General features: G+C 45.3%; 1 protein-coding gene across 1 annotated transcript in view; it reads right to left on the reverse strand.

Moving 5' to 3' along the window:
• The window catches only part of LOXHD1 (lipoxygenase homology PLAT domains 1), a 149420-nt gene that overhangs the window by 26227 nt on the left and 108737 nt on the right, over positions 1-14456 (reverse strand). Inside the window, exons 32-34 of the mRNA XM_059837021.1 lie at positions 13128-13313; positions 9631-9758; positions 5641-5758 (exon numbers count right to left, since the gene is read on the reverse strand). Coding sequence (XP_059693004.1) covers positions 5641-5758; positions 9631-9758; positions 13128-13313 — 432 coding nt within the window. The remainder of the gene's footprint in view (positions 1-5640; positions 5759-9630; positions 9759-13127; positions 13314-14456) is intronic.

Below are 14456 nucleotides of genomic sequence, written 5' to 3' on the forward strand. Positions count from 1 at the left end.
GCTACAGGAGGAGCAGACAAGGGAAAGAAATTCATTTTATGAGTGTTTTTTGCCCAAGGGATGTCAGCCCAGAAATCCAACTCTGTCCTGGGCTGATCCCACAGCAGAGGAGGGGATTCTGCCCCTATGCCCCTGGGCTCAGGTGAGACCTCACCTGCAGAGCTGCCCCAGCCCTGGCTCCAACAGCACAAGGACCTGGAGCTGCTGCAGCCAGTGCAGAGGAGGGCACGGAGATGCTGCCAGGGCTGGAGCCCCTCTGCTCTGGAGCCAGCCTGGCACAGCTGGGGCTGCTCACCTGCACAAGAGAAGGCTCCAGGGACACCTCAGAGCCCCTGCCAGGGCCTCCAGGGGCTCCAGGAGAGCTGCACAGGCACTGGGCACAAGGCATGGAGGGACAGCAGCCAGGGAATGGCTTCCCAGGGCCAGAGGGCAGGGACAGATGGGATATTGGGAATGAGGAATTGCTGGCTGGGAGGGTGGGCAGGCCCTGGCCCAGGGTGCCCAGAGCAGCTGTGGCTGTCCCTGGATCCCTGGGAGTGCCCAAGGCCAGGCTGGACAGGGCTTGGAGCAGCCTGGAATAGTGGAAGCTGTCCTGGTCCCTGGCTGGGAGTGGAGTGAAATGCTCTTTAAATGTAGTTTTCAAACCAAACTGTGACTCTGCGGTCACGGCAAGGGACACAGAAGCAGCAGCAGCAGCACGCTGACCTCTGGGTCACAATGTGGGTACATTGCCTCTCACTTACCCAGCATGGAGCCCCTGAATGCTGCTCATCCAGCTCAAGCACATCATGTGGTCAGTGGTGGGACCTGGGTATCCCCAGGGAAGCCCCAGATCCCGCCTGAGCTGGGGGCAGGTGAGGAGTTCTTGGGGCATCGCCTCCTCTCTCAGGTCTGCCTCTCTCATGACTACAGAGGGGCCCTGACCAGTTTGTTGGAAGGGGTGAAAACTGAATGTAGTGTTTTTCAGTGACTAAAACAGCAGAAAATAAATTCCATCCTGCAAGGAGATGTTTGTGGGTGCTCCACACACAGAGGATGATGCAGGATTTTGGTTTCAATCATGAGGGTCCACAAGTCATCTCAGTGAGCTGAGCTGAGACTATATTTAATTTCTGCCTGTTCCTCTCAGTAAAACTAGCTCCTGGCAATGAGACCACTACTGTGCACTGCACCCAAGCTATTTTTTAGGATACCTAGAGCTTGCTGTGGGCATCCAGTGTGCTTTTCAGCTCAAACTTCCTTGCTAATTATGCAAGGAGCTTAACTGGGCTGTAGAACACCAACAAGCCATGAAAAGAAAGTGGCAGAAGCGTGTATGAATAACACATTGACAATTTGCTTTGTAGCTGAGCAAATGCAGTAGTTGACAGGAACATTAAACCAACAATTTGAAATTAATTGCACACTGTCTCCGGCAATGGGAAGGTTTGGCATGTCCGATTATTTGATTTACCCCTACCCAGCCTTTTTCCAGATGTCATCTAAAACATGCTCCATAGAGTCTCCCACTCTGCTGACACCAAAATACACAGCTCTGGAATTCACCTTTAGAGGCTCAAACACAGGATTTCATGCTTCTGTTGCATGCCATTATTGTTCACTTAAACCTAGGAACTTCTGACTGTAAAACAAAAAGACTTCTCTCTTTTGCAAAGAATAAAAGTCAGCTTCAGCTATATAATTCTCAATTCTCAATAATAACTCTCAAATTCTCCTAATCTCCTTTATACAAAGGAGAAAGGACTGAATAAAGACTGAGTCCCACATGCAGGATTATTTGTGACGTTTGAATGCAATGCAATTAGTGCTTCATTAAGGCAGCTTCTTATCTGTCTGGCTTTGACAGCACAAAGTAACATTAAAATTCTGAGGGAAGCAACTCTGCAGAATTCAACAGTCTCATAATTCCTGCTATTTCACTGAGCTTTCATCCTTACTTGTTTCTAGCTTTTCAACTTCAAAGCTAAGACACTGGGCAGCAGGTGAAATCATCACAGGGACTAAGAAAGCAGCTATCCCAGGAAGAGTTTTCCAAAGTATGCATTTAGATAAGTTTCCTAATTAGAGTGAAAATTTTTTAATGCTGAGGGTGGGCAGGCCCTGGCCCAGGGTGCCCAGAGCAGCTGTGGCTGCCCCTGGATCCCTGGAATGTCCAAGGGCAGGCTGGATGGGGCTTGGAGCACCCTGGGATGGTGGAAGGTGTCCCTGTCTGTGGCAGGGGGTGGAGTGAGATGAGCTTTAATGTCCCCTCCAACCCAAACCATTCTGTGGTTCTGTGATTTTGTTCCCTGGTTTCTCAGAAACACAGAGCAGTGCCATGGCAGCTTGGTGTGGAAGAACATGAGATTCAGCATTAGATCAGTGGAAAAAAATCCCCACTCTGTGTCCCTCCAGCAGTGGTGTGATTAGAAAGCATTGCTCAGCTTTGGAGAACATTCACAATGCCTGTTTGGGCATAGTAATGATCAATAATGTTCATTTTGTAGCAAAACATCACTAATCAAATTTTGTTCCCTGTAGAGGTTTAGGTACTAGCATTTAAAACATATTGTTACTTGTGGTAGCAAGTTTGAATTTTCAGCACCAGGTTCATTACTTCGCTGAGATTCTGAATGAAATTTTAGTGTATTTTATGTAGACAGAAAAAAAAATATGACTACTTGCCTGCTTGTAAATTGAATCTTTTGGCTGTGTACAGAATCATTGATAATTCATGCATTTTAATTGGTATTTATGCATTTCTGTATCTGCTGAACTAAAAGCAGTATAAATTATGGCTAGCAACAGTTTACCAAAAGACCAAAGAGAATTAAAAAGATCATTTATTGTTAGTTTAATAGAACAAGAAAACTGAGAATATCGTGTAGATAAATGGAGCAACAAATGGTTAATTACGGGGTTGATGGCTTAATCTAGCTTCTCATTTCACTGTGCTAGTTAGCACTAACTGTGAACCATCTGTCTGAGAGTTTAGCACTACCCCCACAAGTATTTCATTATGCAGTCTTAATATGCACTTTTGACAGAAATGGAAATGGGCTCCGATCAGTTTTCATGTCACACCAGGCTACGTAAGTTTTTAAGGCTGGAATACAAATCAGAGAACAAAAATCCTTCCTCCCCTCTTCCAGAATGCTTCTGCAAGCCACCCTCTGCCTGGGAATGCAAATGCTGTGTTTACCTATGCAGGGAAGGTGGGAAAGAAAACCCATAAATGCAGTTATCTACGTAACACTGGAGCTAAAAATCCTCTGTTATATGTTTATCTAAAAAAAATGGGAACTATAGGCATCATTTCCATTAACTTCTAAAATCACAGAATAATAAAAGATGGTTTGGGTTGGAAGTAACCTTGAGGACCTTCCAGTTCAACTCCCTGCCACAGGCAGGACAACTTCCACTGTCCCAGGGTGCTCCAAGCCCCATCCAACCTGGCCTTGGACGCTTCCAGGGATCCAGGAGCAGCCACAGCTTCTGTGGGCACCCTGTGCCAGGGCCTCAATCCCTCACAGCCAAGAGTTTCTTTCTAATGTCTAATCTAAATCTCTCCTCTTTTAGTGTGAAACCCTTGCCCCTCGTTCTGTCACTTTCTGCCCATGTGAAAAACTGCTCTTCCTTGTCTTTACTCTTTCAAGTCTGTCTCAAGACCTGTTCTTGTTGCATGGTCCACCTGTGGCTTCTGTAGAGCTGGAAGGTGGCTACAGGTCTTCTGGATAAGTCCAAAAGAGAGTCCTCTGTGCTCAATTCCCTGGGAAATCTTTGCTTTTGGTAGGACAGTCCAGCAGGCTGAGGGCTGGGAATGCCTGGACAGACATTCCCAACAGGAAGGTGGGGAGGCACACCTAAGGATGCAGCCATCCCTTGCCTTTGTGCTGCTGCTGATTCACCACTGCAAGACCTGGAATGTCTCTGGATGAGTAAGCTTTATTTGATTTCATTTTATATGAATAAGATTTATAAAACTCAGGGGAAAGCATGTGAGAAATTACAAAGGGAGTTTGACCAAGACATCTGAATCAAATCAGACAACAGATTGAGTTATTCCTTAGGCACAGAGAGAAAAACTCTGCATCTGTGGCATCAGTTCCAAAGATATATGCTGGAGGTCTAATCCTTTGAGGAGCTGCAGAAGCATAAAATCATGGACTGTTAAGGGTTGGAAGGGATTTTAAAACTCATCCAGCCCCACCTTCTGCCATGGGCAGGGACACCTTCCACTATCCCAGGGTGCTCCAAGCTCTGTTCAACCTGGCCTTGAACAATTCTAGGGATAGGGCAGCCACAGTCTCCCTGGGCAACCTGTGCCAATATTTTGCCACCCTCAAGGTAAATAATTTATTTCTAATGTCCAGCTTGAATTCCTTCTCTTTCAGTTCCCCCCCTTCCCCAGCTGCTGGGAAAAATTTAGAAGTGGAAATGTTGAAATAAAAATGGTACTGCAGCACAGAAATTCTTCTGAAAATGTAGAGATGTCCATCACTTCACTGAAAACTGGTGGCTATGTAGGGTCAGTGTTTAGAAACACATCACCTATCTGAAAAAGACTGCAGTAAATCAGTCAAGAAAGGATAAAAGGATTAATTAAAAAAATTAAATTAAAATTTAAAAAATCATGCCGTGCTCCCTCATGGTTAAGCTACTAGGTCTTAAACTGTTCTCATGAAAAGGTCAAGATACAGAAACCCAGCAGGATGTTGACTCCAGGAAAAGCATGGCAAAGGAAAATGGCAGAGATGTGTTTCTCCATTAATGACATCTGCTGGTCTGCAATCAGCACATCATTCCCCCTCTGTCTCACAAATATAACTATAGGGACCCACAACAAGCAAAGTACTTTTGACTGCCCACACAGAGGTGATCCTTACAAGGAGCTGATGGTTTGACAGCAAAGATAAAGGCAAGCACTGTACTTTTGTGCAAGGTAGGACATCAGGGGAAAGTACCATCAATTTGCGTGCTCCATTCAAAATGCAAGATAAAAATGACACCTCATTTGTACGGACAAGAAAGAAATAAATGTGTGTGCTAGAGGAGAAGGAAAGAGGAGAGATGGGATGATCCAGCAAAATGGATGGATTATTTGGAAATGTCCCACCCAGCCCAGTGTGTCTGTCTGGCAGACTAACACCCACCCTCCCAAGGATTCAGATTCCCACATGGCAGAGATCTGCAGGGGCTGAGGGTACAATCCAGGGACCAGAAAATATTGCAGGAGTCCTGGTGACAAACCAAGGCTCGTGCAGAGGAGAGTGAGCAGAATCTGTGGTGAAGCCATAGAATCATTTATGTTGGAAAAGATGTCCAGTATGATCACGTACACCCATTAACCCAGCACCACAGTGATCATGGTAAAACCATAGCCCACAAACGTGCCACACCCACAAGCCTTTTGAACACTTCCAGACATGATGATTCCACCACAAAAAAAGCTCTAAACCACAGTCTTTCCCTCTGCTCTCTTCTTTCTTGACTCAATTCCTGCCGGGAAAAACCGGCAGAAAAACCGTGAGAAACCAAACAGAAAGAAAAAGTAGAAAATTAATGAAAACGAGTCCCTTGGTGCCTTTCTCCTCTTTGCCAGGGGCTGAGAGGCCCCAGGACAGGCAGGCTGTGAGAGACCCGTGATGCCAAGAGTGTTACCCTTTCCATGAACCAGTGCGGGCGCGTCCCCTTCCCGTCCGTCCGGATCCTCATCTTCCTGAGGGGCGCGATGTCGGCAATCTCCATAATGAAACTGTCCTCCTGGCCCCGCTCAAACCTGCAGGGATTGGAAGACCAAGGAGGTTTTCCTGCTGCTTTACAGCCTCTCTGCATCTCTCTCCCATGCCACAGCCCTGGCTGTGCCAACAGCCTCAAATCGAAAGTTTATGAGTGTTCTTTATTGGACTCGAGCTTTCCTGCGCTGCAATCACCAGCTACTCTGCTGCTGGCAAGACACTGTGGTGCAGATTTGACAGGGATTCCTCCTTCCCTGGAAAACACAGCCCACCTGGAGCTGCTCCAGGCAGCCTGTAGCATACATTACTGTTCTGTTTGTAGCAGGAACAATAGCGGCTCACAGTCAGGCTTCTGAACATCGCCTCCCTCCTGGCAGCTGCCCACTTGCCTGTCCTTGGCCAGTTCCAGATAGAAGGCAAAATAATTTTGCCTCATCCCCTTCCCCTGAGGCTCAGCACAAAACTTTGTGTTTTGTGGAGAGAGGCAGTTGCTGCAGCTCAGCTGAATGTGGCACTGGGATTGAAGCCCGATGCCCAAGTTTAGTAAGCACAGGCAAATTGTGTTAGAATGGAGACAAAGCCAGCCTGATGGAATTGGGGGATTTGGATTTGCAGACTGTCTCTGCCTCTGATAAGAACCAGGGTGGGTTTGTGCAAGCTTGTGTGAAAGACCTTCCCCAGTGCGTGGCTGCTGTGTACAGGCACAGGGATGTGCAGGAGCTGCTCATCCATAGCAATCAGCAGGAAGCAGGAGAAGGGAAAAAACAGCTAACATGTGCTTCCCAAAGAAGATTACATTGGCTAGGACTGCACCTTCCCTCCCTCCTGGCATCACTGGTGTTGGGAGGAAAGCCTTGCTTCAGTGGAAGTGCTGCCTCAGGCTCAATGTTACTCTGCTCTTAGCAAGTGTATCCTCCCGTTTGCTCCCTCAAATACCTGGGGACCTGCTGGGGTCTTGGAATTGGAAATCTAATCCTTGCTAAGGAGAATGGCAGCCAAATCCAGGAGGTCTACCAAGCACGTAGTGACCACTCTGCTGTTGAGGTTTCTCCTTCATGAAAACTTCTCCTTATGGGGGAATTTCCAGACTGTGCTGAGAGGTTTGGGAAGAGCCCCGCAAGCTGTGGGCACTGCCATAACAGAAACAATCCATAATGATGATATCTCATTCCTGGCAATGCACACAGCCTCCCATAGCTGTGCAGTGCCAGAATGCAGAGAAAAAAACACACTTTCTTTACCAACCTCTGTTCAGATTACCCCCTGCAGGATGAATGTGATTATGCTCACACCATTATCTGAGCATGCATAGCTGCAGATGTTAGTAATAGGGGTTGGCTCGAGCCTCTCAGTTTTCATCCAGCCATTGCTTCCTCTGCACTCCCAGAGGCATTTGGACAGGGCATTTTGGTCCCAATCCATTTCTAGTTATTAAGGGTTATGTTTGCTCTTTGAAAAACTCCTTTTTCTTCTTATTTGTCTTTCTGTGGTACCAGATACTGAGGCAGCCTGTGTACACTGTGAGAAATAGAATGTACTTTTGTCCCTGGACTGGATTGATTTCCACATCTATTTAACAAAAAGGTGTGACCCTTCCAGTCTGAATTGTCCTGTGATCTTATGATCAGTTTTTATTACAATCACTATTACCTACAAAGCTTCATAGAAATCTCTCACTCTGAGGCTTTCCAGGCTGAGCCACTCTAAGCTAAAATGTCTGCTAACAAAATAAAACATTCTTTATCTTCAGCAAATGCCTTGTTTGAAGTTTGCAACACTGATACTCATCTGCTTCTTCCAAGAGGGAAGTGATTGCCAAAGTGACAAACTGGGTGACCCAGAAACTCTTTGCTATCCCTAATTTATATGAAGATGAACATAAACCTAAAAAAAAAAAAAAAAAAAAATTGAGAAGGGAAGAAGTGGCCAGACAAGCTGACTGCTGGTATTCCCTTTTCAGGACACTGAACCATTTATCTACAGGATTTCATTAAGCTTTCCTACCCCTGCCTGCCCTTATAAATATTTCCATTGCCCAGGGGTCTTGGCAATAAGTGTAATGTAGCGAAAATTGCCTTAAATCTGTGGCAGGTTAGACAGACGGCTCTTGGTAATACACTGAGCTGCTGTGAGTGCATTGGCACTGGATGGCCCCAATAAAGATGAAGTGCCTTTTACCATTTGGTAGCAGCAGCTCTCACCCGTCCCTGCTCTGCTGGTGCAAGGGCTGGAGAGATTTCCAGGTGGAAAAGAGCCAGGAAAGCCTGTGCTGTTAACAGCTGGATGAAGACTGGTGGCAGTGGTGGTGAAGCAGACAGGATGTGAATTTGGGGACATGAATGTCCTCTGCAGAGGGTGCTAATGAGATGACAAGAGCTCTGTACAGCTGGAGGTGTGATACAGAGCACCTCCAGCTAGCAGAGATGTGCCAGCAGAATAGCACAGCATCCTGGGGACATTAACATAATAAGAGTTGTGCCTTACACTTCCTTTTCTTTACACAGCCCCAGTGATTTTTCAACACCTTTCACAGCTCCTCTACTGTCAGATGATAACCCAAGCAACTAATAACACAGAGACTTTTCTATTCTCCTGTATTGCATTCTCATCCTCTTATATCAGAGATTGTCCATCCTACCTGTGTAGACAAATGGACGACCCATGTATTTAGAGGCCACAAAGTTTGGGGGTATGGCTTGCCCCCTATGCAGCAAATCTACTGCCATGCTCCTGAGGGGCTGGAGATGTCTTGATTCCTTTTAGAGATTTTTGGTTGACACACCCAATGTGAAATCTGCTTCATTTCTGACTCCAAACATCAGTGGTCCATTTTCCTGCCTATTAGGACTGAGTGTTAGGATTAAATGAGTGGAAGACAGGCCAGTTTGGGCTTGCTCAGGGTCTTGTGAGAGGGGTGCCACTGAAGGCCACACTTGCTGGTAAGCCAGGGGCATTGCCCCACATGTTGGATGTTCCTCTGTGATGGGGAGCAGCAAGCCCCAAGAGCTGTGGTTTTCTGCATGACTCAGCTGTCTTTCTCACAGATATTTTAGTCAACAGCACCTCAGCTGTGTTTTTTTTTTTCACAACAGACAAAGCTCGTGCTTGTTACTAACTAGACACATGAAGATCTCAATCTTAGCTATGTTTGTCCAGACACCCACTCTGCTACAACAGCTTCAAGTGAAACATTCCCTGAGCAAACACCTTTCTGCAAGGTGCACCTTATCCTCTCAGTTATTCAGCATTCCCTCAGCAAGCTGAGCTCAGTGTGGCCAAAAGCTCCCACCCTGCTGATGCTCTGCAGATGCCTTGCTGAATGAGATCAGAGCTAGTCAATTAATTAAATCTTTCTGTGCTAGGGAAGGTGCTAGGAAGGAACAAAAAAGCATTGGGAAGTGGATGAGTGGTGGAGTGTGTGGGTTTTTTGGCTTATGGAAGTGCTGGCATCAGGCCAAGGTTATAGTGTTTGTTAGTTGTTTCTGCTGAAGAAAACATGAGGTTCGTCATTTTTAGTAAAATTAGGGCATTCAGTGCAGCATTCTGTGCCACCACCCATCCATTTCCCAGTGCTCTCCTGGGCAATGTTCACAGTTCTTCTTGGGGACAATGCAGGACTTCACACTTTTGTTCAAGATGCTTATCTCTAAAGCCACAGAGGAGCAGGTTAAACAAAACTTGCACAAATAACAAAGGGTGTTTTCTCTGGCTATACAGTGCTTTCTTTTCCTTTGCTTTGCTAAAAATCTGACAGAAATACTTGCAAGGGGCCTGGGTCTGAATCTATAATGTCAATGGGAGTAAATGTTTGTGTTTCAGTGGGAGCATGATCAGAGCTCTGAGTGCTTCTTGACTTGACACTAAAATCTGCCATCGCTCCTCTTGTAACCAACAAAAATGACAGCTACTGTACCTGTCCCCGTTTTTTTCCAGGAGCATCTCCTCAGTGTTCCCATTGGATCCAAAGACAGTCATGAAAATATTGGCGTCGGTGCCACCACCTTCGATGTCTCCGGTCACAACCGTGACCTCGTAGAGGATCTGGAGAGGGTTGGAAGCAATCAGAAGGCCTCATTTAAACAGCTGCCCTTAACCCAAGCTAAACAGGGCTGATGCCTCAGGTTTTAGTTTTTATGTTTTTCAGATTCTGTGCTGCTGTAGTGTGTGGGTCTGAGCTTCCTGTTATGGGATGGTGAGCTCTCTGCACAGAGCAGGGAGACAAAACAATTCCTGCTCTAGCTGGGCACCAAGGACAAATGATCCAAATCTCAGGCCCAAGAGCACAAACAATGGTGGATTGAAAAGAGAAAAACAAGAAGGATGGGACTTGATAACCTAAAGCTGTAATTGGGCAATTAACTCCAATGTGCAAATGGACCAAAACTTATAAAATTGTGAGACCCCGGGACTGGTCGTGCATTTTGTGACCATTTTGGGCTCATCCTGGCTGTAGCCCTGGCTGGACTCTTGTACTCCCCAAAGTGTGTCCACTGAGGCCTCCTAATAAATCCCTACTTTATTCTTTAGCTCTGTCTAAGCTCTGTTCTAGGTCAGCCTTCACAAGGCATCAGGCTTTCCTGGAGATCTACTTCCTTGACAGAAAAGGTTCCCACACAGTTTCTTGGTTCTTCTCCACACCATTGTTTTCAAAGGCAAAGTTAGGCATCAAAACTTACTACAGGACTTTCCATCCTTGACCTTTCCTACAGATTTTCTCAGCCTCGAAAGGGACACATTTATTGTGACAACATCTGAATTACAGAATCACTGGATGGATTGGGTTGAAAGGGACATTAAAGCTCATCCTGTTCTACCCTCTGCCATGGGCAGGGACATCTTCCACTATCCCAGGTTGATCCAAGCCCTGCCCAGCCTGGCCTGGGACAATTTTCAGGGATCCAGGGGCAGACACTGCTTCTCTGGGTACCCTGTGCCAGGGCCTCATGCCCTCAGTGTAAAAAGTTCCTTTTATCTACTCCAAGCCAACCTTCCCTCAGTTTAAACCCATTATCCCTTGTCCTGTTGCCACACCAGTGAGGAAGATCTCCTAAGCTGCTTCTTCAGACGAGTCACAACCATCACATCAATAGCTGGGTCTCCAATCCTCTGCTGCCAGTGTCTCTGCCTGGTCACCTCCAGCACTCCAGCTCTGTTCTGCACCAAACTCTTGCTAATTTTGAAAAAGAGTCTCCCAGAAGAACAATTGTTTCTTTTTCTTGGCTGCAAAATGTTTCCCCCAAAAGGTCGGTGTTGATCTGGGCAATGTTTATTCCAATATCACTAATAGTTTGGAGGTTTATACATCAGAAGTCTCCTTGTGGTGCAAAAATTCAGCTGTCCTGCTCTCCAAGGGGACACTCACTACTGCATCAGCTGCAGAGTCCTCCCAGATCTTGTGTGCACTGAAGGCATGCCAGTTTGTAAAAAGATGTTTTTTATAGTTTTCACCCTACTAGCCTAATTTTGTTCTTTCCTCCTGACATGGGAATAGTAAGACTCTGAATAAATACATCAAAAATGTGCAAACCCCAGTGGCCATCAGGGGTTTTAAGACTTCTAGACCACTTAGATGCTTTCAAGATCATAGCTATGGGACCAAGGCTTCTTTAGGACGTGGAAGAATTTCAAGAATCAGCTCACAGAAATGTATTTTAAATAGTGCCCTGCTAGCCTAGTTTTATTGGCCTGAATTTTGGCTGCCACATAAATAAACAGTGCAAAGGAATAACACGATATAAAAAATTGTTTTTCACATTTGTTTGAATCTGAGTAACCTGTTGATCACATATTCATCCACGAGTACTTTAAATCTTAGCAATGCATCCTGTTTTTTTACAGGAAGGAGAAAAACTCTTTTACCACTGCATTGAAGGCTTCTAATGGCTGTGGTGGACATTGAGTAATTTCTGCAACCATGGCAAAGCAAATACTCAATTTAAAGCAGAAAGAGGGAATATCAAGCCAAGAAGAAAATTAAGTTGAAATGGGTACGCATGGCTGTACAAAAGCCAAGCAGGAAAAAAAAAATAGGAAAGTATTAATCTTCCCAATGATGCTAAACATCTCAGTTGTCTTTGAACCCTGAAATGTTGTAAGACTCAGTTTCTAGCTACAGCTATTAACGAGGGAACAGTCCCAAATTCCCTCAACTAGGAGACTGATCAGAAAGTCAAATGCTCACTTCTGTTTTCATGTCCCAAGAATCTCCCCAGATTTCCTTCAAGTCTCCCGTCGAGTTTCTGGCCTAACATCACAGGGGAAAAAATTGTTGCTAGATGTGTCTATTTTTGGTGTGTTTGTGAAAATAAATATTCAGGATTGTGTTGTTAAAGGAAGACTGAACATAAGTCCTCATTAAGATCCACTTCAATCTGTGGGTAAGCCATCAGCTCAGCAACAGGGGCTTGGAAACCTCATCCAGGGGGTTAAATGACAGATGGGGCATTTTTATGAGATTGGTTTTAACCCTGGTATTAAGTCTGAGGAAGGTTTTTATACCCTCTTAGGTCAGTTCCACCACTGAAATCTGCACTGATTTGGTGAATCCTTCACAAATGCTAAAAAAATTATCAATTTTTTTTGCATGTCTGGGGAACAAGAAAGATTTCAGGAGAATATCTTTAGCTTGGGCATCAAGAGCAGCATAAAGAAAAAATAATGTACTATGAAAGTGTAACCTGACTGTAAATAGAAGCACATCTAAAGAGATTTTAAATTGCCACACAGGTATTTAAACACAGTATTATTGTCACATTCATCCAGACTGTTATTTCTGCTCCAAATCTTACATCTAAGATCAGCATAGCTTGGCTTTCCAATTTGTACTAGTTTGAAATATGGCATAGCAGATATTACTTCAAAATTCATATATTTGAATGAAAAAAAGATAGAGTTTTATTCATCACTGATTCAACTTTAATTAGTTACGCTCACCAAAAATCAGGCTTACAAATATTTTCATGTTTCAACAACTTCCAGTAATTATTAATTTCCCTATCTCCTATTAGAAAATTTGGTATGTGGCCACATCATGGAGGGATTAAAACATTAGGATATTTCTACTGCTCTAATCTGATGAGTTACAAGTAATCCTTCACCTTGAAGCTGCTCCACTCTAGGGGTACCAGGTGACTCAGTGAGGTGACAAGATGAGGACAGGCTGCTGGACGGTGCCCTACCTGCTCTGCCCTCCCACTATGCCATGGCTGCATCCAGCCAGCCTCACTAAACAGTGCCCTAAACAGTCGTGATCCTAAACCAAGCCTAAAGATTTTGCTAATAAAATAACATAGGGAAAGAAAGAGAAGGGAAATCTCAAGCCACTTGCAGCATGAGAGCTGCTGACACATGAGCCATGCCAGCAGAGCTCCCTGCAGCAGCTAAAGGCACAAAGGGAGCCTGGTTGCTTACCTTGATGCCAATGTTAACACATTCTGCATCCAGGATGTTGAGGATCCGTGAAGTGAGCCCGTCCCCTTTGTCTCTGGCCAGCCAGCACTTGCAGACAAAGTTGTACATGACACCTTTGGTGGGCACGACGATGGTGAGCTCTTCCATCATCCAGCAGCTCTCAGGGGTAGCGCCATCGTGCCCCACCTGCGAGGGCCAGAGAGAAAACATCTCCTGGGAAAAGGGGATTTCTCTGGGAGGGGGTGAATCACCTGGCAGCGAGGGACTCAGAGTCCACACCATCACAACAAAGCATTCCTCACGGGAATGGAGGGAGCTCTGAAATGCTGCCTTGCCATGGCCAAGGGAGCTCAGGTCATCAACTGCTGTGCATGAGGGAAGGCCAATCTCAAAAAAAAAAAAGCCAGGTGGGCTGGTCTGACCTACATGGAAACGTGTCCAGTCTCCTGTCACTCTGCTCCTGCACCGTTGACCACTATATGCTCATTTTCTCTTGGCAGCAGACACACTTCTCCACCTTTACAAGCCTTTCCACTTCTGTCACTGCGCTTGGAAGTGATTATTCAAAGCTTTATAGCCAAGAGGAAAGATGCTTAGCAAACACCCACATATATTATTACAAGCACTTCTCCCACAAATCCACATATAAGTGAACCAAATGTATGAGGCTGTTTCTCTGCTTCCCATCCCCTTAGATTGCAAAAGCTCTGTCTTTGTGCAGGAGACAGCAGATGGAGCTTACATCTGTAGCTGGTTGATTTTCAAGGACCACCTCCTTCAGCCTCAAGAATGATCTGTCCTGGAGACCAGGAAGTCACATAAGGGTGGCCACAAGCCTGCATGGATGAACAAGGAGCTCCTGAAAAAATGTAAGTGGAGAAAGGAAGAATACTGGAGGTGGCAAGAGGGGCAGAGATCCTGCAGAAATACAGAGACAGCGCAGGAATGAGTTAATTATGAAAGCCAGAGACCACCTGGAACTGAATCTGCCAAAAACCAGTGTTCCTGCAGGTATATCAGCAGCAAAACAGTGTTGACAGTGTACATTTCTCCAAGAACCTACCTGTGTTCCTCTTAAAGAAGGTGGGGAATTCAGCCTGGGGCAGACTTAGAAGAAAATTATGTATCCAAGTTAATGTATCAGCCTTGGTCAGTCGTTCCAATGAGCTACCTGTCCGTAAAAGACCTACAAGCACTTCATTATTTTCAGAGAAAATGTTGTTTCTGTCATTTCTAGGAAAATGAGGTCCTCAGTCCAAAAACCGCACTGGTTTTTGTTTTTAAATTATTAGGATATTTAGGGAGGCTCAGAAAGCAATTTTTAATAAC

This window comes from Haemorhous mexicanus, chromosome Z, assembly GCF_027477595.1.
Source record: "Haemorhous mexicanus isolate bHaeMex1 chromosome Z, bHaeMex1.pri, whole genome shotgun sequence".
Classification (NCBI taxonomy): Eukaryota; Metazoa; Chordata; class Aves; order Passeriformes; family Fringillidae; genus Haemorhous; species Haemorhous mexicanus.